Source organism: Malaclemys terrapin, chromosome 4 (assembly GCF_027887155.1).
Source record: "Malaclemys terrapin pileata isolate rMalTer1 chromosome 4, rMalTer1.hap1, whole genome shotgun sequence".
NCBI classification, from domain to species: domain Eukaryota; kingdom Metazoa; phylum Chordata; order Testudines; family Emydidae; genus Malaclemys; species Malaclemys terrapin.
Genome location: NC_071508.1, coordinates 22,323,746 through 22,347,962, shown reverse-complemented (window position 1 = coordinate 22,347,962; position 24,217 = coordinate 22,323,746). Strand labels below are relative to the sequence as shown.

General features: G+C 41.5%; 1 protein-coding gene across 2 annotated transcripts in view; it reads left to right on the top strand.

Moving 5' to 3' along the window:
- SRPK1 (SRSF protein kinase 1) overlaps positions 1–24,217 on the top strand; it is a 45,333-nt gene that overhangs the window by 18,299 nt on the left and 2,817 nt on the right. Inside the window, exons 3-15 of one of the 2 annotated variants that reach the window (XM_054025397.1) lie at positions 1,311–1,429; positions 5,887–5,995; positions 6,430–6,517; positions 7,141–7,228; positions 8,921–9,027; positions 9,823–9,988; positions 11,268–11,293; positions 12,162–12,375; positions 13,675–14,112; positions 16,090–16,190; positions 17,355–17,462; positions 19,851–19,920; positions 23,280–23,372. In XM_054025397.1, the coding sequence (XP_053881372.1) occupies positions 1,311–1,429; positions 5,887–5,995; positions 6,430–6,517; positions 7,141–7,228; positions 8,921–9,027; positions 9,823–9,988; positions 11,268–11,293; positions 12,162–12,375; positions 13,675–14,112; positions 16,090–16,190; positions 17,355–17,462; positions 19,851–19,920; positions 23,280–23,372 (1,727 nt within the window). The other variant, XM_054025398.1, reaches the window with a different exon arrangement.

Below are 24,217 nucleotides of genomic sequence, written 5' to 3'. Positions count from 1 at the left end.
CTTTGTGAAGGAGATTGATTAGCTCTGTAAGGTTTTATGTCTAATAAATGTATTTTTCTGTTTGCTTTGAAACAGACGAAAGGCTTTCCTTTTTTCAGGACTTTCACGGTCTGTTACTAATGGCACAGTTAATGCAACTGATAAAGCACCTATTCTCTGCATTTCCCAGTACTTTATTACAATGGGATGATGACCTTCCTGCAGCCCTCAGTTAATAAGCATAAACTGAACACTGACAGCTAGCAACTAATGGAGAAGTGGGGAGAAAATGTTACTCTGGACCAGTTTCCATGGTTCCTTTGAGTATTTCTGGATTTAGAAGGTATCATCCCTTAAAGGGACATTAACAGCTAGTTTCAATATGTGGCTTTGAAACTGTCGTACTCAAATTTTAACTTAATGTTTTTGGGGCTGTAAACACCCCCCTACAGCATTGGAAACCAAAATATTGTGCTGATGCATGAGAACCAGAAAGTGACACTGACCAACTTAACTTTGTGGTTCCTGCAGTCAACCTAGTACAGCATATATGGTGAAAAGCTAACTAGGCTCTGAAATTTTCATCTATAGACATCTCAGTTGTTAGTAAGAGAAAAGAGGGATCTTTTAAATGTCTCTCATCTTCTGTATTGGAGTACAAAAGGCACAGGTTTTAAAATGGCAACCCCTTAATTCTTTTCTTAAAGAGCAAGTTTTTAATTCCTCTTTCCTTGCAAGATATCTTTTCGACTCCTAAAGTCTAACTGGTTTATACCAACCCCTCCTCAAAGCAGATGGTGAAAGTCTGCTTCACTGAGAAGGGACTGCAGTATCCAAGCAATGTCACTGAATCCTCTTAATCGGGGACGGTTTCATGTAATGGGCATGACATCAGTCTTAAACTAATTAACGTTTTTTACTCCTTTATGGTCCTCAGATTCAATATAAATAGTGCTTTAAAATATAAATTGCTAAAAAACCTCACTGACTTGAAATCTTTAGTGTGAAAAGAGACTGGAAGAACTCCTGAGGTCAGTAACTTATCTCAGTGGGATCAGCTGGGTTTTAACTCATTGTAAAAATTGTGCACGCTTCTTGTTCTGACTATAAAAAATGCCTCTAGAGAACAGTCAGTTGCGTTTCTCAGATATGAAGAGGAAAGAGCTGCTGTTTATATGCCACCTGGCATTTCTAACCTGGGAGTAAAAGCCTTTAAATGTGAGAGTAGGTTTTCTGAAGGCCACTTACTACTGTTCTCTTATCCCCTCTCCAATTCTTCCTGTTGAATTGAAACCTAATGTGTCTACACCTTTATGTTCATACCCTCTCAGACCTGAAACTCAACATCGAGGCCCTGCTACTCATTCAGAGAATGATCTCCCTGAACAAGAGGAGGAAATCCTGGGATCAGATGATGATGAACAGGAGGATCCAAATGATTACTGTAAAGGTGAGAGGTTGCCTCTTTAGACTCTTGCTAAATACAGTTTGGTGGCATTGTCTCCCCTGCGGGCATTGAGACTGTGGTCAATTACAGACTTATATCAGTATAACTGTCGCTCAGGGGTGTGAAAAATCCACACCCCATGAGTGACATAATTATACTGATCTAACCCCCAGGTGTAAACAGTGCTATGTTGGCGAGAGAGCTTCTCCCGTTGACATAACTACCGTGGAAGTGGATTAGCTACACCGACGAGAGAAGCTCTCCTCCAGTAGGCAGAGGCGTATCTTCACTTAAGCACTACAGCTGCGCTGATGCAGTTAGTGTAGACCCTGCCCCTTGTCTCCTAAGAGGTATGCACAGCGAGAGAGAGACTGTATTTCCTTGGTGGATAAAGAGAATCTGTCAGAATGGAAAGCAACTTGTGACTACTGTGATGTGGATATTAGAATTGTTGGTTGATAAGATTCTTAAACCTTTCTACTCTTGTTCGTGAGGTCTCCCATCACTCAGGAAGAGGTTCCTTTTGACTACCAAACCAAGCCAGGATCTGCTTGAAATTTTACCTCTAAGATGTGGGGATAAGTTTGGTCCTCACTGTACTGTCTGTGTTAACTTGCATCCTTTGCAATCTGATCATTGGGACACTTGACAAACCCATTACCCATCTGCCTCGAAGAGGAAAGAATTAGCAGCGCTCTCCTTGGAAGGTGCATTTGTCAGCTGTGGAAGGGAGAAGAGTCTAGATTCTGAGACTTTAATCTCTGCTTATGGCTGCATTTTTTGGAGTCACATTAAGATGGTAAAGCCATGCAGCTGCACCTACCTATTCTATTCTATTCTATTTTTTTTTTTTTTAAGGTCATCTGAAAGGCTCTTTACCTGTCAAGATCTGAGCTGAGGGTTCTGCTTTTAATGCATCATTTAAGGATGTCATCTGTGCTCAGATTATTCACACAAACAAATTTATGGGTATATTTTCTAAGACAGCACACTTAGGTGTCCAGCTCTCTTTGACTTTCAATGGGAATTAGGCACCTACCTCCTATTTTAGCTTTTGAGAACCCCTCTAGGCTCTGCAGCCCTCTAACATGCCTGTAACATACCAAAGATTCTCTCTCACAACTGGTAGCATCAGTTCACAGGCTTTCGAAACCATGCTCTAAGGATAGCTGTGCCCGCTGCTTTTGTGATAATCTGCACTGGTGAAGTGCTAATGTAGATCGCAAACACTCACCTAGCAACTGATTCACAGCATTTGGTTCTCCCGGTGCAATCCCTGAACGCTACTGCCCACTCTTCAGTGATAACTTGTCTTTGACAGCTCAAGACACTGACTCTGTCTTCTGTCAAGATGGCTACATGAAAACAGCCCAGATCAACAAAACACAAATATAACAAAAAAGCAGTTTCTCATTTTGAGAACTCTCTTGTTTTGTTTTTTCCCCTGTTCCCTTCCCTTGGTATTCTCCTGAAAAGATAAGAGGAAATGCATGCACATTTCTGAAAATAGAATGGAGTCAGTTATGCCCACCATGCTTGTGCAAGTAAACCCACTTCTCTATCATGCTCACCTTGCAGAGCTCCTCTGGCGTAATTAAGGGAATGGGAAGAACTCTGGCCTACACAGAGAGACCCAGAGAATTCCTGTCATTGGATCCTGAGGGAAACACATGAAAAACTTTATTCAGCTACAAAGTAAAATAAAAACAAAATGAAAGGAAAAAAACTATCAAAGAAATGAATGAAAGGAATAAAATAAACTTCTTCCCTCCCTGTAGCATATTCTGGACCTCTGGGCCCACAGCTCTTCGTGCAGGTCAGAACCATTCAATGCAGGCAGTGGGGGGAGGGGGGGGAAGCAAAAAAGGGAACAAGTGTTAAGTTTACACTGTAGACAGTAGGTATTCTATACTTTGTCCACAGGGCTGTCCCTGACATTTTGGAATGGGTGTAGTATCTCTGCTCTCTGTGAGCTGAGGGGTGAAAACATTCTCCATAGGCTCTACAGCACCAGCAGGGAGGGCTATGTATAGACACTGTATACGCCTAAAACAAATACATGGGATAGGTGTACTGCCCTGGGTCCATCACAGTAGTGCAAATTACAGTTGAGCACTTATCAACAGAACGTGCAGGAAAGTGTGTTGCTTTTGGTGGTGGTGGCACAAACGGTAGCAAGAGAGAGCCCTGGATGAGTTTTGCCAGATAAATAACAGTAGAAACATTGACAAACTGTTATTAAATAGACTTAGTTACAAACACCTGTCTTAAAAGGAATGTTAAGATTGAAAAGTCACGCTTTCAAAAGTTAGGAAATGCCAGAAATAAGGTTGTCCATGCAACATTAATTCAGCCCCCTTGTGCATGTGTATTGTGACAGTCTTGAATTATGATCACTTTTTTCACATGCCCATGTCTCATTCAGTACACGGGATTGGATGTTGCTCACTGTATGGATAGTTATTGAATATTTTGTCTTATCCTTACTATTCAGCGGTGTCTGTATCTTATTTACTGCACACCCTTCAGACCCTGTCCTGAATACAGAATTTATTAATTTCCTTGTGGGCTTTTTAATGACACTCATCACCATAGAATGAGTGTTTCCAAATAATTTATCATCACACCGCCTTTGAGATAAGGTGGTGGTATCCCCATATTACGGATGAGGAACTGAGGCACAGAGATTAAGGCCAAAAGTATCCGCTAATATGAGTGCCTAATTTGAGACCACTAGGGTCTGTTTTTTTTCCCCCAGAGTGCTTAGGGGGTTTATAGCACTTGATCTATTTCGAATAGATCTCCATTGCCTTCAGTTGCAGCAGAGAGTGCTCAGCACTTCTGCAGTTCAAGCCCCAGGTATCTAATTGTGTACTCAGAAAATGAAGAACAAATTAATAGCCACTTATGAGAGATCTCATTTTAAGTGACTTGCCCAGTATGTTATTGAAACCTTATGGCAGAAGCAGAGAGAGAATTCACTTCTCCTAAGTGGCATTCAAATTCCTTAACTATCCTTTCCCTTCCTGCAGTCTCCTGCCTCCTTCACAACACTTACTCCCATTCTGCAGCAAAATGAGATAGGGATTCTATAGACAGCAGTCTTTCACTGCACAGTTGTGATTTAATCCCTGAGCAACATCCATTTTGTGCATTGAATGAGGCTGAGATTTTGTGGGAAAAAAATAGTATGAAGTGAGTATTCACCCATGAAAGCTTATGCTCCAAAATGTCTGTTAGTCTATAAGATGCCACAGGACTCTTTGACACTTTTATGTGATCATGTTACTAAAGACTCTCAGTGCATACGCATAAGGGTCCAAAGAAATGTTGCACAGGAAATCTTAATTATAGCATTTTCTAAATTCTTAGTGCTTGATTTAATGTTCTTTTAACACAGGAAAGTGCATAAAAACATCATTTTGAAAAGGAGCTGGACTCCTACATGGGTCATGAGAATGGTTTGATCCTTTAGATCCACAGCACAGACTTCTGCCACTTGAGCTAATGGAGTAGCTGATAGCAGTAGCAGGCTGTCATCTTTGTGGATCAGCCACTAGAGGGAGATGAAATGTACTCCTTTTCCAGGGGGTTTCCACAGATACTTGTCATCTGCAGGTATGTTAGACTCTGGAATCCAGGGTTCAATTCCAAGTTCTATAAGGTTGTGTGTTGTAATGGTTACAGAGACCCCTCTGCCCCTGTCCCCTCCAGCCACCTTTAGTTTCCCTGTCCCTGGCTTTTCATCCCTCTGCATATTTCAGTGATGCTACTTTCTTCTCCATGCTGCCTGGACACCAGGAGGGGGGACATTGGAAATACAGGAGAGACAATATCCCTGCTCTCCATTCTGGTGTCTGATGCCACAGCTCCCTCTAGCAATCAAGAGAAGCAATTTTGGGAAAGTTCTACTCAAGCCTGGGATGAATCATGCTCATTTTGCTGGTGCGGATAGTACATGGGCAGTCCAGCCCACACAGGAGCTGTGTGGGGATGGCTCATGCTCAGTGCATCTGAAACCTTCAGGGAAATTAGCTGCTGAACTCTTAACACATCTCTGCTCAGCATCTGTAAACAGTTTTCAGAGGCTTATAGTTTGGTCCAATTTAGGGATTTTTTTCCCCATGGGGGTAGGAAAAGATTCATCCCTGACACCAGCATGATCTCCTTCTTTGCCTATAAAAGCACCTTCATACTAAAGCATTCTAGGTCGACTTTAATTAGAGCATATTTATTTTCATATAAACTTAGTGGGTTTTTACAAAATGCCAAGGAGGAAACAGTGAGGCTACTCTAGCAGCATTCACACGGTGAAAACACGCATGTGCCCATTACATTTAACTAGCCTATCAAAATGTGTTGAGTGAATTTTTCCTAAGCCTTGGTTCGTGGTCCACCTGTCTGTTCTTTGACATCCATATGATGGTTTGAACTGATAACTTCCCATTTACTTCTTCCAGGTGGTTATCATCTTGTGAAAATAGGAGATCTATTCAATGGGCGATACCATGTGATCCGGAAACTAGGATGGGGGCACTTTTCCACGGTGTGGCTATCTTGGGACATTCAGTAAGGTTTTTGTTCTTTTGCTGGCATTTCTGCCAAGAATCCAGAGTAGATGATCTTTGCACAGATAAGACTAGCATACTTCTCTTATGATCTTACATGTGCTGTGCGTACAATGTCAGAAAAGATGATTGCGTTAGCATGTGCACAGGTATTAACATTTATATTGCATGTATGTAGAAAGAATGCTTGTGTGTTCAGCTGTTTCTGTTCCAGCACTTCAGGCCAGCCAAAGTATAGTTTGCCTTAAATGTATAAGGCAAGGAAAACGAACTGGGTTTTGTAAGAGCCCTACAGACAGTTTTCACATGAGTGAATTGGAGCTTATCTTCCTGTGTTGTTAAAGAAACAATCTATAATAACTGGGTCTTGCATGCGAGTGAATTAAGAGAATTTAGGAGACCACTTATCACTAACTTGCTATGTCTGTGTTTAAGAGGGAAAAGGTTTGTGGCGATGAAAGTAGTGAAGAGTGCTGAGCACTACACAGAAACAGCACTGGATGAAATCAAACTGCTGAAATCGGTGAGTGCCTGAAGGCAGAAAGCTCTGTTCAGCTTTGTCCATTTTCAGAGTTAATACCCCACTCAGTTTGGAAAATGGATCCTGTACTCAGGGATCATCTCTTGGTTCCACAGTACATGGGAGGGTTGTGTTACAGACAAATCTGGTGGGTCCTATTTTTGTTGGATCCATAAAGGGGTAAAAGTATGCAAAGCTGACAGATTTATTTAAGGAACACAGTCCAGGTTTTAGCCTCTTTTACGTGGTGCTACTTTATCTCCTCCATGGGACCTGGTCATAACCAATATTCATGGTAGTCCCTGATGGTCATACAATAATTGAAACTCTGTGCCTCATAATCTCCACTTTGCACCTCCCAGAGCTGGTGTCTTTGCTTTTCATTTAAGTTTTATTGGGCAGATGATAAAATATTAATGTTATGTGCTGTTTAATGGATTGTAGGGAAGGTTGGAGGAGGATATGCACCATTCTGGGATCCACTAGCACTGCTTAGAACCGCTCCTACTTTCCCCTTTCCTGAGGGCCCCTGAGGAGAGGGGAAAACATGTTACACACCCACTAATGTCTAGCCCAGGAATTTTATGAAATGATTTATCTCATGTTCCTTATCTTCCTCCACACAGGTCCGCAACACTGACCCCAATGATCCAAATAGAGAGATGGTGGTTCAGTTATTAGATGACTTCAAGATCTCAGGAGTGAATGGCTCCCGTATCCTTTTATAGAACAAATGACAGAGCGCAGAATTGAATGAGTGTGGTAGTTTCCTGTGCAGCTCTCTTGCCAGTGGGAGGTGAACAATGTCCATGCAGCTGTTTTACTCTCCAAAGCAAATCTCCAATAAAACAGTCCTCTCCCAGTGGGCCTTATAGCTCCCTGCAGAGGATAGGCCTAGAATAATCCATCACCATGTATGGTGTGAAGGACAGTGTTGCTGAGTCATAATTTAATATGCAAGACAGCATGACTGCGCTTGATTAGAGCTGAATGGCATAGTATCTTGGGGTTTTCTTCTTTCATCCTTGACCAGGCCACATTCAGCCTTTTATTAAAATCCCTGACTTAAAAAAAAAAAAAGCATTGCACAATATCAGAGATTTATCTGCTGGTGCTGAGTGCAAACTATATAATTATTGCTTATAATTTAGCAGCATAGGTGAGCTTCTAACTAAGAGGGTCTGCTTTGGTAGCTTTACAGGGCTAATATAGTTTCTAAAGCGCAACCTTATGACCTGCTTGGGAACTGGGAACTCTTAATATTGGATTGTCAAAGATCCTGTGTATGTTTGTATATCAAGAACAAAGGCAGACTCTCGAGTGTTCTTTGTGACATGAAGCACTTTACTGGGGTTCTCCATAAAGTGTGTTCTAGACTTCTGGCCCCAGAACTTTCCTTTGTAGCCTATACCCCTCCTTTGCGGAATGAGTGACTCATTTACTTCACTGAGAGTCAGTAGTATATTGCAGAGGGAGAATCTGACCCTAAACGGTAAGCTTTCTAATGTTTATATTTAAAGGAAAACGCAGGACAGTGCTATGAATAAAGTCCAACTCTGCTGCTTAGCTGCAGTGGGAAAGGATATTCTCTAGAGAGCACAAAATCAGAGCAGCTCAGTCCATTGCTGCAAAGAAAGTGATGGAAATATTCCTGTTAATCTTTTCTTAGGTAAAAAGAAGAGTCTTAGAGTCTAATTTTGACTTGATGCAGCTCCTTCAATGTTGCTTTAAATACAGGCAAGAAGAATGCATATACACACTACCTAGGAGATGAAGAAAAATATCATTAACTTTAAGAGCTAGGCTTTTGAACAGCAAATTCTTAATATTGAACCTGTCTCAGAAGTGGCCTCATCAGTTTACACCATTTTTACCTGTGATACACAAACAGTATTGAAGTTCGGGCCCGTGAAAAGTGAAAGTAGCTTTAGAAAAAAAGCTGGAAGAGAAATAACATGGCTTGATCTATGGATTGAGAATTCAGTTCCTTGGTCAGAGTTCATAAAGAGATCTGGGGTGAGAGCCAAGATCATTTGGGAATTTGTCTGCTCAGCTAGGCAATGTGTTTAAATGCTAGCAGCAGTTCAGACATAGCCCATTGTACAGATGGCCTCTTCCCAGAATTTGGTGGTATTGCTATACCACCATTGCTGCAAACTAGCTGCATTCTTAGTTATTTTAAGTTTTATGTTGCAACTAACAGTGCCGGTCATTGTTTTCTCTCACATTTGCTGCTCCAAATACCTAGACAGCTACCTGTGCTGGGAAGGAAAGGAAGTTGGTAGGAGCTGCGACATCAGGTGGCAGAGGCGGTTCCTTAGGCAGTGCTGAAAATAAATCTAACCCCAAGAATCCTGGGGGCTCCTTGGGTCAGGATGTCCCTCTTTCTCCTTGACCCTACTGCAGATATCTGTATGGTGTTTGAAGTTCTAGGGCATCATCTCCTGAAGTGGATCATCAAGTCAAATTACCAGGGCCTTCCACTCCCCTGTGTCAAAAGAATCATCCAACAGGCACGTTCCAGCTCTCACTGAATTAATACCCTGACCCCAGTGAGAACTGTTTTGTGACTATAATTGCTTTTCCATCAAATGCAGGGAATGAGACTTGAAGACAAATTCATAGTGGTACATGTTCTCATAAAATAACTAAAATAAGTGGTTTCAGTGGTCAGTACCTGCATTCTGTTTAGCTGAGGAGGTCTGCTTTGAACAGTGAATGTGCGTAACATAAATTCCTATATGCTAGCTATAACCATTTAAGCTTAATAGCACAAAACTGGCTATCTTGGCTTTTCACCCGCTCTTACCTTCCACCCAGGGGCAACAAGATTTGGAGGGGAAGTCCCCTCCCCTTTCCCACAATGAGTAGTTCCCTTTATAGTTTTATAAGTTCACTCTGCACTGACTGCAGCACTTGTTTATGGGGGAGAAGGAGGACCATATACACTTCGCCTTACCCTTGTAAATAACTAAGAGGGAAATGTTTCTGGGGGGGTCAGATGGGAGAGAGAAGGCTTAGAGTATTAAAATTCAAGGGAATTAATCCTTAAGTACCTGTAGGTTGAGGAATAGAGGCGAAGATAGCATTTTATTATAATTGCCTAGTTAAAGTTGTATGCAAACTTCCTTTTAACTCCGTAGTAACCGTACTCCTGGATAATAGCCCTGAGGTTTAACTTAAAAGAACTTCCTGTTTGTTTGTTACCTAGATAGCTCTAGAAAATTATTATTTTCTCACCCTTTCACATCCGGTTTGCTCATTGTGTGCATCTCTTGAATATCTATTTTCTTCTCTCCTATGTGCAGGTTCTTCAGGGTCTGGATTACTTGCACACAAAGTGTCGGATCATCCATACAGATATTAAACCCGAGAACATTCTGCTGTGTGTAAATGAACAGTACATCCGGAGACTGGCTGCGGAAGCAACAGAATGGCAGAGATCTGGGGCGCCCCCTCCTTCTGGCTCTGCAGGTGCCTTTTCTATGGAAAACTTGCAAAGTCCAAAGAGATTGTAATTGATCTGACAAGGGAAAATTCTCTAGTTCTTGTCTCAGCATTGTGAAGCAAAGGAACAGCATTGCAAATCATTTCTATAAAGCCAGTCGTAAAGTGCAGTACTAGTCTTGTGTTCCCACAAGAAGCTTACCAATGTAAAAACAGCGTACATGATCATTAACATCTGCTTTTAATGTTGGTCTGACATATATTAGGTGGTAAAATAGTCATTTGTAAAGCATTCTCAGTCTCCTACAGAAAGCACTATATAAATGTCAAGTGTTATTTTCTTAAGCGCCGTTTTGAGTGCATGGGGTAGGTCAGTGCTTGGATGTGTTCTATAAAAGCTTACCTCCTTGAGTGCTTTATAAAGTGGAAAATTCCTTTCCTTATACAATTCTGTGGATGTATTTTGGCAAACTCTCTTGATGAAATGACATGAGCACTACCCATTTACCATCTTGCAGGGCAGGCCTGAAAGGAGATTAAACCTATAGAAGTGGTTTCCCTGTTGTGTGAATGCAATCTCTAGTTTATGGCATAGGCCAGGCTTCATTCTTGTTTGAAGTCTCCACATACATTTTCCACACTCCTCCTTGGCATTTTGATATGTGCCAGTGCACAGTCCCCAGGAACTGTTGGTCGCTGGCAGTCTCTACGATATGCAAAGTGCAGCCTCTGACTGAGGCCAACACAGTACAGCGTGGGCTGGCTAGGTGAATATGTTCCCTCACAGTTTTGGTATTCTGACTGCCAAGGTCCCAGTTGACATCTTGGCTTAAGCAAGGTCCACAACGCATGAAGCAAATATCCTGTCATGCTGTTACATACTTTACATCCCCTTTTTCTGTCACCAGTTAAGTGAGTCTGCTGTCCAGTCTGGTTAATTGAAGCTTGACTCAGCTAACAGAAATGTTCTGCAGTATATTCTTTCTGGCAGGCTGCTCTTTTGAGAATTGAGGCTTTCAGAATTGGAGGATGCACTTGAGTTTTGTTACTAGTCCATATAGAAATAAGACACTGATGTATTCCCTATATACCTAGGGAGAGAAGGAAGCAATCACTGTTTATTCTTTTCGGTACAGCTTTACATTTCAACAGTACCTGGTATCCACAGGGAAACAAAGTGGGCTCTATGGAAGATGTTCCTGGCTTTCAATCATTCCTTTTTATTTTTGCTCATGTGATATTTTTACTGCAGTGTGATTGCAATCTGTAATACAAGCATGCTAACTTATTTCTCTTTCTCTTCCAGTGAGTACTGCACCCCAGCCCAAACCAGTAAGTATGGTAACTTTTTTCTTCCTTTATAAGCCAGTGTAAATGTGTGCTGTCTACATACATTCAGGTGTACAGCTTGTTTAGAATTGTTCTGTGCTTTTGTTCTATAATACGCTAAGTGGTAGGGAATCCTACTTTGAGACCCAAATAGAAGAACTAGAAGTGTGAACAAGTTCATGTATGGCTGTTTACTGAACACACTGAACGTTTAAATTCTTGTGTTACAGGTACAGCTAGTCACAGAACGATGTCCAATAACAGTAGTTGTGCAGTACCAGCTTCCCAAGATAACTAGCATTTTCCAGAGTTCAGTGCTCTTAGAGCATCATCAATCATTAACTATGGTTAATGAGGTGGTGTGCTATTAAAGTGGCCCAAGTGGGGGTGGAGCTTTTAAAAATCAAAGTGATCTTCAGTAATGTCAGCTATTTTGCAGATTTGAATCTGTTCCATGTACCGTGACAAAGCTGTTGCTATCTAATGGGCATTTGGCCTGTGAGAGAGAGAGTGCATCATCAGAGTACACATCTCAAAAATGCCACCAGGCTTGACACCTGTCATGGCATTCCCAGTGGATGGTCCCAGGATTGCCTGGATTATGGAGACGGAACTCCTTTTCCTCCTATGAGGATGGATTTCTCTGATCAGGGCTGAAGCCCATTGGCTTGACAGTAGGTGAAGGCCTTCCCAGCTGTGGGATCTGTTCTGTGGGTGAGACAGGACTTTTCAGTCTTCAGGGTTGTCAGGTGAAGACTTCACACAAGCTCTGAAAGAATTCACTAAAAACTAAAACCTGACTGTAGGTTGGGGTTTTATTGGAATAAATACCAAGCCAGATGTGTGTGAGTTGTCTGCCATTTCCCTGCAGGCTGACAAAATGTCAAAGAATAAGAAAAAAAAATTGAAGAAAAAGCAGAAACGGCAGGCGGAACTATTGGAGAAGCGAATGCAGGAGATAGAGGAGATGGAGAAGGAGGCAAGCCCTGTACAAACACAGCCTGAAGAGCAGGAAGAAGCTCGGAACCCTCTTGAGATGCTCTTAAAAGAGAGCCCACCTGATGAAGGGGTACCAGGAAAGCTGGGTATGGATCCGGAATATCACATGGGCGTGTGTGTTTAAACAGAGCACAGTAATGTTCCTTCAACCACACTGTTAAAATTGCAGTGTACATCTCTGCAGCATATGGTGATCAGGCCTTGAATCCTGGCCACTGATCTGCAATTGAATTGCCACTGCATTCCACTAACACTGTATCCATGCTATGGACAGTAATCTATATTGCAAGTGCTGTAGCTTAGACACTTACAGTGACAGAAGGCATTTTTCTGTCTCCTAGTAAATCCACCCCATCCCAAGACTGTAACGAGATCAGTACGGGAATTCTTCCATTGACCTAGCTGTGCCAAAAATAGGGGTTAGGTCAACCTAACTATGCCACATGGCGCATGACATTTTGCACAGCCCTGAGCGATGTAGCTAGGTTTACCTAAGGTTTTAGGTGCAGACCAGGCGGAGGCAATTCCACCATAACTATGTCAGTGCCGCCATGCCAGTATAATTCTATAGCGTAGACACAGTCAACACTGACAGAAGGGGTTTTTCCATCAGTGTACAAACACCACCTCCCCCAAACAACGTTCGCTGTGCCCACCTGACCCATATTGTAGCTATGTCAGCCAAAGAACACTTCCGTTTACATAGCGACGTCAGTCAGGAGTTAGGTTGTTGGTTTTTTTTTTTTTTTTTCACACCACTGACCGACGTGGCTATGTTCACCTAACTTAAGTGTAGACCAAGCCTGCGTCTGAGCAGGGACTAGGAAGTCTTGTGCTGGTAAAAGTGGATTAAAGAAGCATTGCATTCAGCTGTTCTGTGCGAATGTACTAGTTTTTTGGGCTTACTTAAGGTCTTGCTATAGCTGTTACTCACACAATCAACTCCGGTTTGAATAAGGACTGGGAATGGCTGAGCCATTACAAACGTTGACTATCTCCCCTTGTAAATACTCTCACACTTCTTATCACACTGTCTGTACTCGGCTAGCTTGATTATCACTTCAAAAGTTTTTTTTTTTTTTTCTCTTAATTAATTGGCCTCTCAGAGTTGGTAAGACAACTCCCACCTGTTTATGCTCTCTGTATGTGTGTATATATATCTCCTCATTATATGTTCCATTCTATATGCATCCGAAGAAGTGGGCTGTAGTCCACGAAAGCTTATGCTCTAATAAATTTGTTAGTCTCTAAGGTGCCACAAGTACTCCTGTTCTTCTTTTTGCGGATACAGACTAACACGGCTGTTACTCTGAAATCAGTCCATGTGTTATGTTTCCCTGTCCCTCTAAGAATCTTCTGATTCTTTTTCTTTTCCCTTTCCTTAGATGAAGTTGCCCATGTACAAGAGCAAAGTATCCTAATGGAAGGCAGCATGGAAAAATGCATACCAGAAATCAACTGCAACGGCGTTGTACAAATGACTGCCTTCTCAGACTCCAGCAACCAAGGGTCTGGGAGGCTTGAGGAGGACCTTCATAATGCCAATGACTGTGATGAGCACCCTCTGGCACAGGAAGAGGATGGCTTCCATAGCTGTAATTACAGCCAGCGTAACGGAGACTCAGAGAACAGGTCACGAGAAGTAATGTCGGACTCATGCGTGCCCTTAATTTCTGAGGTGCTAGATTCCATGGTATATCAGCCAACTTCAAGTGAAGAGCAATCGTTCAGTGAGCAGGAGATCAGCCAGTTGCAAGAGAGTATACGTGCAGAGATACCCTCAGAGGATGAGAATGAGAATAATGGCCCATCTGAGAACAAAGGTACCAGAGGACCCTTGTGCAAGAGAGAAACCCTTTTAGGAGAGCTGTCCTTTGGAGTCTGTAATGTGGCATTAATAGGGGGCTTTATATTGGCTGACCCGACTTTGCCTGAGGACATCTTTGAGCCCTGTCCTGACAGCACTCTCCACTCTGATCTACCTTTGGAGATTCCACTGTTGCAACCTTGGGTTGACAGGCAGTTATGCCTTTTGATATGCTGGATTCCAGAGTGTGTAAACTGCTACCCTGCACTCTCATCGGATTCATTCTGTCCTTCCCTGCTTTAAAAAGCACCCAGTGACTTTTTTTCCGAGTATGTTTATCATAGTCACGCCTTAAATGGGAACATTCCCTCTGCTTCCTCACTCTCGTTCAGATATCTTTCTTGTTTTTAAATATCTGTACATAAAACCATATTGTACATAAAGAATTGAGTAAGCGTGCAGGGTTACAGTTTACACACTCTGGAATCCGTGACAGCAAAGGCACCACTGCCTGTTCAACCCAAAGTTGCATCAGATACATGAACTGGACTGACAGAATATAGGGTATGTAGAAAAGCTTGTAGTGACATCTCAGATTTTGCTGTCACGGGGCCCAAAATTAACTTTCCTTGCAAAGAATAGCGTGGCGTTATTTTTCTAGCATAAGGTCCTTAAGTAATATTCCCTTCCAGAACGATAAATGCATTTCAACAAAAGTGCAAGTGGGGAGGGATAGTTTTGCTAAACTTGTAAGGAGGAAAGACTTTCTGTTATAGGGCTATAATAACAGAGATAACATACTATAAAACTAGTTGTTTGGCAGATTCTATATAATGGAGAAACAAAATTCTTTAGAGACATACCCGAAGGTTTTGTGGGCTAAAACCCACTTCATCTGATGAAGTGGGTTTTAGCTCCTGAAAGCTTATGCCCAGATAAATTTATTAGTCTCTAAGGTGCCACAAGTACTTCTCGTTCTTTTTGCTGATACAGACTAACAGTTACCGCTCTGAAACCTATATCCAAAGGTGTGACTTGGTATAATTTAAATCACATAAGTCCCTCAATTAAACCATTGCTCCTTTGAGTCAGGGTCAAGTCAAAAATCTCAACCCAAAATAGGAAACTGAGAACAATCCTTGTACTTCTCTACTAAATTATCTTGTAGCATTACCCCCATTAAAATGCTACCAGGGAAATGTAAGTGAATGTAAGAGCTAAAAAAGAAATTTAACGAAGTATCAAAACTCTGCCTGTACTGAGTCTATTGATGCCTCTCTGGATTACTAGACACACATCATTTCTCAGAACTGCCTTTCCCAGTGCATTTAGGAATCCTTACTAGATGTAGTTTAATGACTTTTTTTTTTCCTCATTTTATTTCTCCAGTATATCCATCTTGGCTTGTTCTAGCCATACACTTTAAACTTTGCAGCCGTTGGCATTGCTGCTGTGGGAAGCGGTGCTGCCATCCTTGGAATGTAACCCTTGTAACTTGAAAGAAGACTTCCTTAGGTTGAGGCTCTTTTAGATATTATCAGAACCTACCAGTGCTGCAGGAAGCATTCTAAATTTTGCTGGTGTCAGCACTGTCAAAGAGCCAGTCTTAATGAAAAACTGTTTTGTTTTTTTGTTTTTTAAAAAAAGCCAAGCTAGCAGAGCTCAGAGAAACAGCCATCTTCCTGCATTTGCACATGCTCTGTTATGCTAGTATTTCAGTGTCTTTATTGTGCAATATAGGGGGAGGAGCTTTTGCACATGTGTATACTGGGCAGAATAAATTTAGATCAATTTACTATCTTAATGCCCTTCTGGGGGTGCCTGTGGTGTTAACAGATGTTGACTAGAGTTGATGGCTAGTAGCTAGACTGGGGGATAGTTCTGATCATTGACCTGTATCCTTCCTACATAGAATGATGCCTGTGGGGTTTGGGTGGCAGATGGTGGCCCTGTCCATGTGGATTTAATCAGCTGTTGTGCATATTGCATTTAGGAAAATCCACTGCTGGGAATTTTCTCCTTAATCCCCTTGAGCCCAGGAATGCAGATAAGCTCAAAGTGAAGATAGCTGACCTAGGAAATGCCTGCTGGGTGGTAAGTGTAAACCTTTCAGTGTTGAGTGACCAAAGCTACTAATCTGTTTCCAGTTGACTGGGGGTGAGGGGCTGAAGAAGACAATCTTTATTATTTACTTAAAAATAAAAGGTGAAAAATGTCTACAGCTCACCTGCAATGTCATGAGGGATAACTTAATCCTTGTATTAAGTTTTTAGACAGTCCTCCTGATGTTCCTCTACTGTGCCTTGTTGCAGCTAGTTTTGCAGCCTGTCAAATCATAAAGTCCCTGAGGGAACCATTTCATTTGTGATTCCTGAGCATGTAAGATAAACTGTAAATAGTTTTGACCTTTAAAGGCGGTACTGTAGGGCCTCTAAATTTGTTTGAAATCTCAAGCAGGAAAGAACATCTATTTAAATTATTTTTAATAGCAAAACAGTTTGGAACTGTCTTTACTCTCTTGAAAAGTCCTAAGTTCAGAATCCTCTGTTTTGAATTGCAACTGCTGATGAGGCAATATCCTAGAAGAGCTTTGCTGCTCTGCTTTAGGTAGGTGCTGCCACACACCCTCTAGTGAGGGAGAAGGTTGGACTTCTGAAGTAACTAACAACTGCTTCTCAGTAGTGATTAAAATAAAAATGTATCTGTCTGGGTATATTAATGTAGGTTATTAGCTTTGTTTACAAAAGCTTTGTCATTCATCTTAACTTCGCATTATCATGATTTAGTGTCAACTTGAATCCTCGATCCACTAGCATCAGCACACAAACTGATAGCTGTGCAATACATCCCATTTTTAAACATGGTTCCTAATGTTTAGGCTGCATGTCTTCATGTCTGACAGAAGCTGTCGGTGTCTGAGAGGCATAAAATAGGTTACCTGTCACAAGTCACTTGGTAACATTCATCACAATGTTGTAGTTCAACTTTTAAACTGGCATTCTCCCCTCCTGCTGCTACTGTTTGCCATCATCTGAATTGTCAAGCTATTTTGTCTAAGTAAAAGTGCCTCTGGTTAGGGCATTTTAATCATTTGTTGAAATTTAAGAAACTGTTTAATTGAGATGTAAAAACCAGTCTGTCATGGTTCATCTGCAAGATATCTCTGTAAATAGCACCTCTCTGGTCTTAGTTGAAGGAATCTCTTCCTTTAGAGATTTCAACCAGTTAATAAAGCACCCTATTTATGTATTTATTTAGCACAAGCACTTCACTGAGGACATTCAGACAAGGCAGTACCGGTCCCTGGAGGTGCTGATAGGATCTGGATATAACACCCCTGCTGATATTTGGAGCACAGCCTGTATGGTGAGTTTGGTCATGCAGGGTGGACCCTCAACATTCAGTAGCTGAAGAGAATTCTTGGAACTTCCAGCATGCTGTGTATTTTGTGGACCACAATCATTTTTGCTGGCTCCAGCAAAAATAGCCAGGGCTTAAAGCAAAGCTTCCAGCCAGTTTCTAAGGTTGGTAAATCCCATGTGCCCATACCTCAGGCAAACCTTCTTAAACCACCTCGGAGCGGTGCTGCTTATGCAACTCTGCTTCTGTTTATGTTGTGCACAGCGTAGTTGGAAGCCAGCATCCTGTAGCTGTGATAGACAAAGGCATGCTGCAGGTACTACCTCTAATTTGTGATTATGCTGCATGACATACAAACATATATGTATAATTCTGGAAGACAACCTAGCGTGTTCTCTCCCCACACTAGCTTTACAGCTGCCTTTCTCAGCCTCCAAGTTTCTCTAATGCATCTGGCTTTAACAATCAATATTTATATATTTGAGACTCTCATACATCCCAAGTCTTGTTATGAATTCTCTCATGTTCTGTGAGTAAGGTTGAGGTGACAAAAAGGCTGTTCTTATGATGACTGGCGAATGTTATAGCACTTGTCTTTTTAAAACAAAAACAAAAACAAAAAAACCCCACCATTTTGGTGAGGTCTAGCTACTGACTACAAATGTCTCCTTGATCTTTTTCGCTCCCTTTGGTATTTTATTTTTATTCAGAGCTTGGTTTTGATTGGTAAGCTTAGCAAATACAATTTCATGAGCTCATCCCTGCTTCTGCAAAGCAAGCTGTGCTTCTGATGAATGAGGCAGAACAGAATGGAATGTGTTTGTTCCCTGTACGGTACTTGTGGTCAATAAAACAACACAGATGTGACTCAGTTCCTAACTTGATAGTCTCTAGCTATAATGGCACTTTAAAGAATATTTTTTTCTTCTCTTCATCGGTATCTACTTTTTTATTTGCTTATCTTACATTGACCAGGCACTGTGATTTTGGTTGGTATCTGATTTCATTCCTCATGGGGACACTGATGTGACATCTCTAGAGAGAACTCCCCTGTTGTATTTTCAACATGCTATTTAAAACTAAAGGTTTATAGCCAAGTCCCCATGTTCTGTGCAGCACATTAGACCTAAATGTGGCAGGAACCTCAGAATTTGCAGAAGTACCGTTCTAAATTTTCCCTATACAGCCCACAACCTGAGCCAGTTCAGTATGGTGTCTCACTTGTTTTGATTTCTATTTTACACTGCCTTCAGATTTCAGACTTTCAGTGTATTGTAAATTCTTGTACTGAGGCATAATACATGACACACAGTTGAAGAGAAGCTGGAGACTGAGACAGTTTGCTAAGGGGACTTTAAGGTCTTTGCAATTGAGAGAACATCTGAAGCAGTTTGAGGTTGTGGGATGAGCTCTTTTAAAGCAGTTGTTGGTGATGTGTTAAATTATCATATTCCAGATTTAACACCCAATTTTAGTTCAGTAAGCCTATTGTTTTAGGCTTTCTGCCAGCTCAGGAAGAAAATAGTCAGTTTACACTTTGTTCGCTTTTGGGCATCTTTACAGCCATCAGAACTACAAGCTTATTTTATTTGTAAATAAAAGCTAAGATGGCAGAGCACAGTCTGTGGCAAGAGAGGATTCTGCAGCATGTTCCATAATCAGAGTATAGAGGGCCCTTAGTACAGTTATCTAAAGACCCTAAATAAGTTTTTAAGATATGAACACGGTAGAAAATGCAGCTTCATTCTGAATCAGCAAAAATCTGCAGCACATCGAAAATCTAAAGTTTGGAGGCAGCGTAAAACAAATATAATTTGTGATCAAGACAGCCAAGAAACACTGTCGTGCCCTGGCTCAGGTTGTGGGCTGCATAGGGAAGATTTAAAAGTTATAGTGCTGCATAATTCTTTGTCTTCAAATCTAGAAGTAGAGAATTGGAGAAAATGTGCTTGGAAGGTGGTTGAAAAGATCCTTGAACTTGGGGAAAATGGCCTTTTTGGAGGAAGTGTCATGACTTTTGAACTCCAGTATCCTACGTGCTTTTGATAGCTAACTACCAAAGGAAAGTCTAATCTGGGAGTCAAGCTAGTGAATTCTTGGTTATGTACAGTATTTTAATAGTTAGTTGAACTTCATCTTATTAACACTTCATTTTGCCATGATCCAGATTTGCTTAGTGAGATGATCTTATGAGATGCACTAATGGATCTGTCGTAATGTCTGGCAATGTGCAGTGCCTTCATCACAAAAGTTCAGAATAGATCTTAATGTCTTTCTAGGTTTTACAAGGAATTATTTCCCTCTCGCATCCAAATTTGCCACACCTACTCTCCAGTACTCATACTAACAGTGACAACTTGAAAATGATTCAACACGTTAATTTTTCTTGTTTAGGCCTTTGAACTAGCCACAGGAGACTACCTGTTTGAGCCCCACTCTGGAGAAGACTATTCCCGGGATGAAGGTGAGTCTCTCTCTAGGTGTCTACCCTTTTAAAACGGAATACCAGCGACGGGGTTGTTGGGTCTCCCCTGGATGGAGAGAGAGCTTTCTGTTATGAGTCACTGAAGCGAGGCTCCTTGCTTGGATACATGTCTACTTCTTTGCGTAAAGAAGCCCCAGCTTAATCGTACTGGAGGGGAACTTGAGGCTTTAATTTCAGGCACTAAACAGTAAACGTTTAGTTTCTGTTACTTGATACCTAACAAACACTCCCTTGTCTTTACTGCTGCCTCTTTCACATCTGTTTTAAGATGGGTACCTTCCTGCTCAAAGTGAATATGATCTAAGCAGCTGTAATCATTTTCCTCTGTTCCTGATCTGCACCTTGTCTGTTGTAGAATATATACATAATCTCTTATTTAAGATTCTGTATTCCAAATGTGATTAAATAAGCTATTGACCCTCTGAGTCAGCATTAGACATGGATTAAAGACCTAGTAGTATCTCCACAAACACACATGACACTGCACTATTTATAATATAAATGCCTCTTGATTAGCGCTTTTCATCTGTGGATCTCCATGTGTAAATCCCTTTATCCTCACTTACTGATGGGGAAACTGAGAGACAGAGAGGGAAAATGACTTTCCCAATGGCGCACAGCAGGCCAGGGGTAGAGCAGGGAGTAGAACACAAGTTGTCTGAGTGCTCTTGCCACTGGACCAAGTTGTCTCAAAGAAAGGTAAATAAAGTGACCATCTCTAAATGTTAGAAACGTGCTATAGCAACAAGTGAAAATTTTACATATAAATATGCAGTGTAATGGGAACTTTGGATAATAGCTAATCAGAGTGTAGCCTTTCCTAGTGTTACCTTAACTTTCTCTTGCCCATTTTCGAATATACAGATAATGGATTTGCTGCTGAGCTATAACTGTACGGTGTCCATTTCAGAGCTCTGAATTTCGAGCAGACAGTATAAGACTTTGTTCAGAAGAAATACAATTTATTAAAAAATGGAACTTTGCCTAGTAAGATGCTCAGCACCACACCTGTACCATTAATCATGGATAGTTTCATTGACAGCCATTGGCTTTGTTTCACACTTTAAATAGACAGACCTTCCATGAGCAGTGGAATTAGCTAATATTTCATTCCATTTCCCAGTAGCTTAAACATAAAAAAACATTTCTTGTGCCTCTACCACTTGGTTCTGACTCTCTGTAGCTATTTGCTCTGTACTGCATACACTGAAGAAATAACTCACGTTGTTGTGTAACTTGGTCACTTTTTCTCTCAATGAACTTGTCAAGAATTCATGGTGCAGCTGCTTTTTCTGTCACTTTAGTACCTATCAGTAAGACTCCCTAGGAATAGTAATTTCTTAAAATCCATGTTTAGTTTAACAAATAAACTTCATTTCACTTTCTTGTAGCAAATTGGATTTGTTTTTCTGCATTTCTTAGGTTGGTCCGAATGTCTCTGAATTGGTCCAGAGGCGTCTAGTTGCACCAGTAAATTCCCTTGACACTTCTAATGGGTGCAGTCTGTATGTGGAAAAGCACCATCACATCACACAGCTGGTGTGTGTAATATATATAAATCCCTCTGATCTAGGAGTCTCCGAGTAGTCTTAGTAGGCGTTGGAAAAATGCCAAATCTGCTTCATTGACAGAACCTCTTTCAAACATTCCAGAGCACAATTTTCCAGGGAGGAAAGCTTGCTTGGATCAAGTTGAGAAACTTCATGCAAGCCCCTTCTCGTGAAATTTCGAGCCCAGTTCAGTAGTTAGGGGTTCTGATAAGCACTCCAAAGATCACAAGCTTTTTATCTGGACTGCAGGTTTTTTGGTTATCCCATAACTGCAGTTTATAAAGTGAGCAATTTATATCTGCTCCTTACTTTTTCTCTCTTTTCACCCTGAATATAGTCTTGTTTAAAAGTCACCTGCAAAGGGAAACATGTTGCTCTTTTATTCTTTATCATGTATAAAGGCCTCAAAGGTGTTTAGAAATATTCTGCTTGTTTTACATTATAAATATCCGGTCTTGTCTACCCTGATTAGAGTTGGTTAGGGTTTTTCGTTTGCTGCAGGACTTTTCAGGCAGATAGAAAGCAAGCGAGATTACATTAGTTGTATTAACAGTAGAGTGTAGAGGCTCCAAAAAAGGTCCAGCTTCTTTCTGCTACCACGTAATATACGTAGCATGCATGGTGAGAGTCCCTGAAGCACTTACAACTTGAATAGACAAGGATGGAAGAGGAAGCGAAGAGATGTGAAGTGACTTGCCTGTGGCACATGATTATCTTGTCTCCTGTGAGCTGTAATACTTTGGTCTAAATTACGTTGTTGGGTTTAGTGTGTGGGTGTAGGTAGCCTGTGATGTACAGGAGGCCAGACTAGATCTCTTCTGGCCTTAAACTGTGACATTAGCAAAGCAGTTCAGTGACAGAACTGAGAGCAAACCTAATTCTCAGTCTCAGCCTAGTGCCTTATCCTAGCCCACATTGCTGTCCATCACAGGACTGAAATCCGAGTAGTGTGAACTGAAAGTGTTTTAGTTTCTGTTTAAAAATGGTTTTAACTCAAATTTCAAACACTTTGAGGAAAAGCTCTCAACCTTTCAGGCACCCATGTCTCTTCAGCTGAGGGGTGAGTCCCTCCAGTGTAATTCTTTGGACTCAGAGGAATCCTCCAGCATAACTGAGAGACCAAACTTGATAGTCCTGATATTTCTAAGTGTAAAACACTTGCCCTTTATACATCATAAAGTTAAAATTCCTTCCCCTTCAGCAGATCACCTCTAAACAGCTCCTCTGTCCCACAAGATTGTTGTTGAAATAAGCCTTTTACAGCCACTTGTCCTTTCTCCCATCTTTCTGTCCCTTTTATTTTATTCTTCTTCCCCTTCTGTTTTAGACCACATTGCGCATATTGTAGAGCTGCTAGGCAGAATTCCAAGGCACTTTGCCCTATGTGGGAAATATTCACAGGAGCTCTTCGATCACAGAGGTAGTATTTCCCCCCCACCCTTTCCTCCTCCAGGCACCAGGGATACAGACAATCAGGAGACGGAGCATCCACACCAGTTTTTTGTTCCACACCAGCCCACCTATCAATGGAGAATAGGGTTCCCCAGGTCCCTGAGTTCCTAGAGTGTTGGGAACTACAATCCAAGGATTCTCCTAGTGGAGGAATCGAACTCTGGACTTCATCTGTTCCCTCCCAGTTAGTGAAGAAAACAAGAATGACAAGTTTTCCAAATGGAGGTGTGCATGCTGCTCTCTGTCGGTGTCCAGAGCTGTTGCTCTGTATGGAGTGCCTTGTATTGATATGTTATGTATGTCTCTCTTCTTTCTGAAATGTTTTGGAACACGCAGATCACATTGCATTGATCATAGAACTTCTGGGGAAAATACCTCGCAAGCTCATTGTGGCAGGAAAATATTCCAAGGAGTTTTTCACCAAAAAAGGTAAAAGGAAACAGCAAGTTTTTTCTAGGAGTGCCCTAATGCCTGTTGCTGGAACTACCAGGTAACTATAGATCACAGCAAAGCCATAATCTTAAATCTTCTGGCTGCTGCACCAAAGATTCCCACAGGACCAAGGTGCTGCTCTGTATGTGTGTTCTTATCTGGCAACTGAGTGCATACCAATGCTCCTCATCTCAGCCATAAGCAGGTTGGAGAGCCCTGCTGTGGTCAGCTTTGTGGGCTGATTTGGCATCATACAGTCAGTTTTTATCAACTAATGGCTTTAACAGGCTTTTGAGTTTCTTTGTCTAGACAGCTTTGCTCAGCTCCTGGCCTACTAATCTAATTCTACCAGAGCAACAGTACCCTGTAGTCATGAATATTGAGAGGTGCTGTTTCAAACCCCAAAGATTGTTCCTCCATGGATTTCTGAAATGATACAACACTATTTGAGGAAGCAATACTCTTGCTGAGCAATAGGAAACTGGCAGAATTGTATTAGCCAGGCCAAGAATCTCTTAACGAGGGTAATACTTTTCTGGCATGATGAGGGCTTTTTAAAGCTATCTACTGGTTAAAATGCATCAGTCTTCTCTCCTTTGGGCAGAGTGTGAGGACTGAAGTGTTTTGTTCTCTGTGCTGTCAGGCAGCCTTCACGTTTAGCAGTCTGAACAGGAAACGCCTGTCTGCTATATGCAGAACCTCTCCTCTCAGATGGGTTCTGAGTGGCTGCAAGTCAGTACAAGTAGTGAATGGCCTTGTGTTAGTGTGTGTATTTTTCGGTTATAGTGACTAATCAGGTTGTATGGAAACCATGGGGCAGAAATAGGAGGAGGGAGATGGGA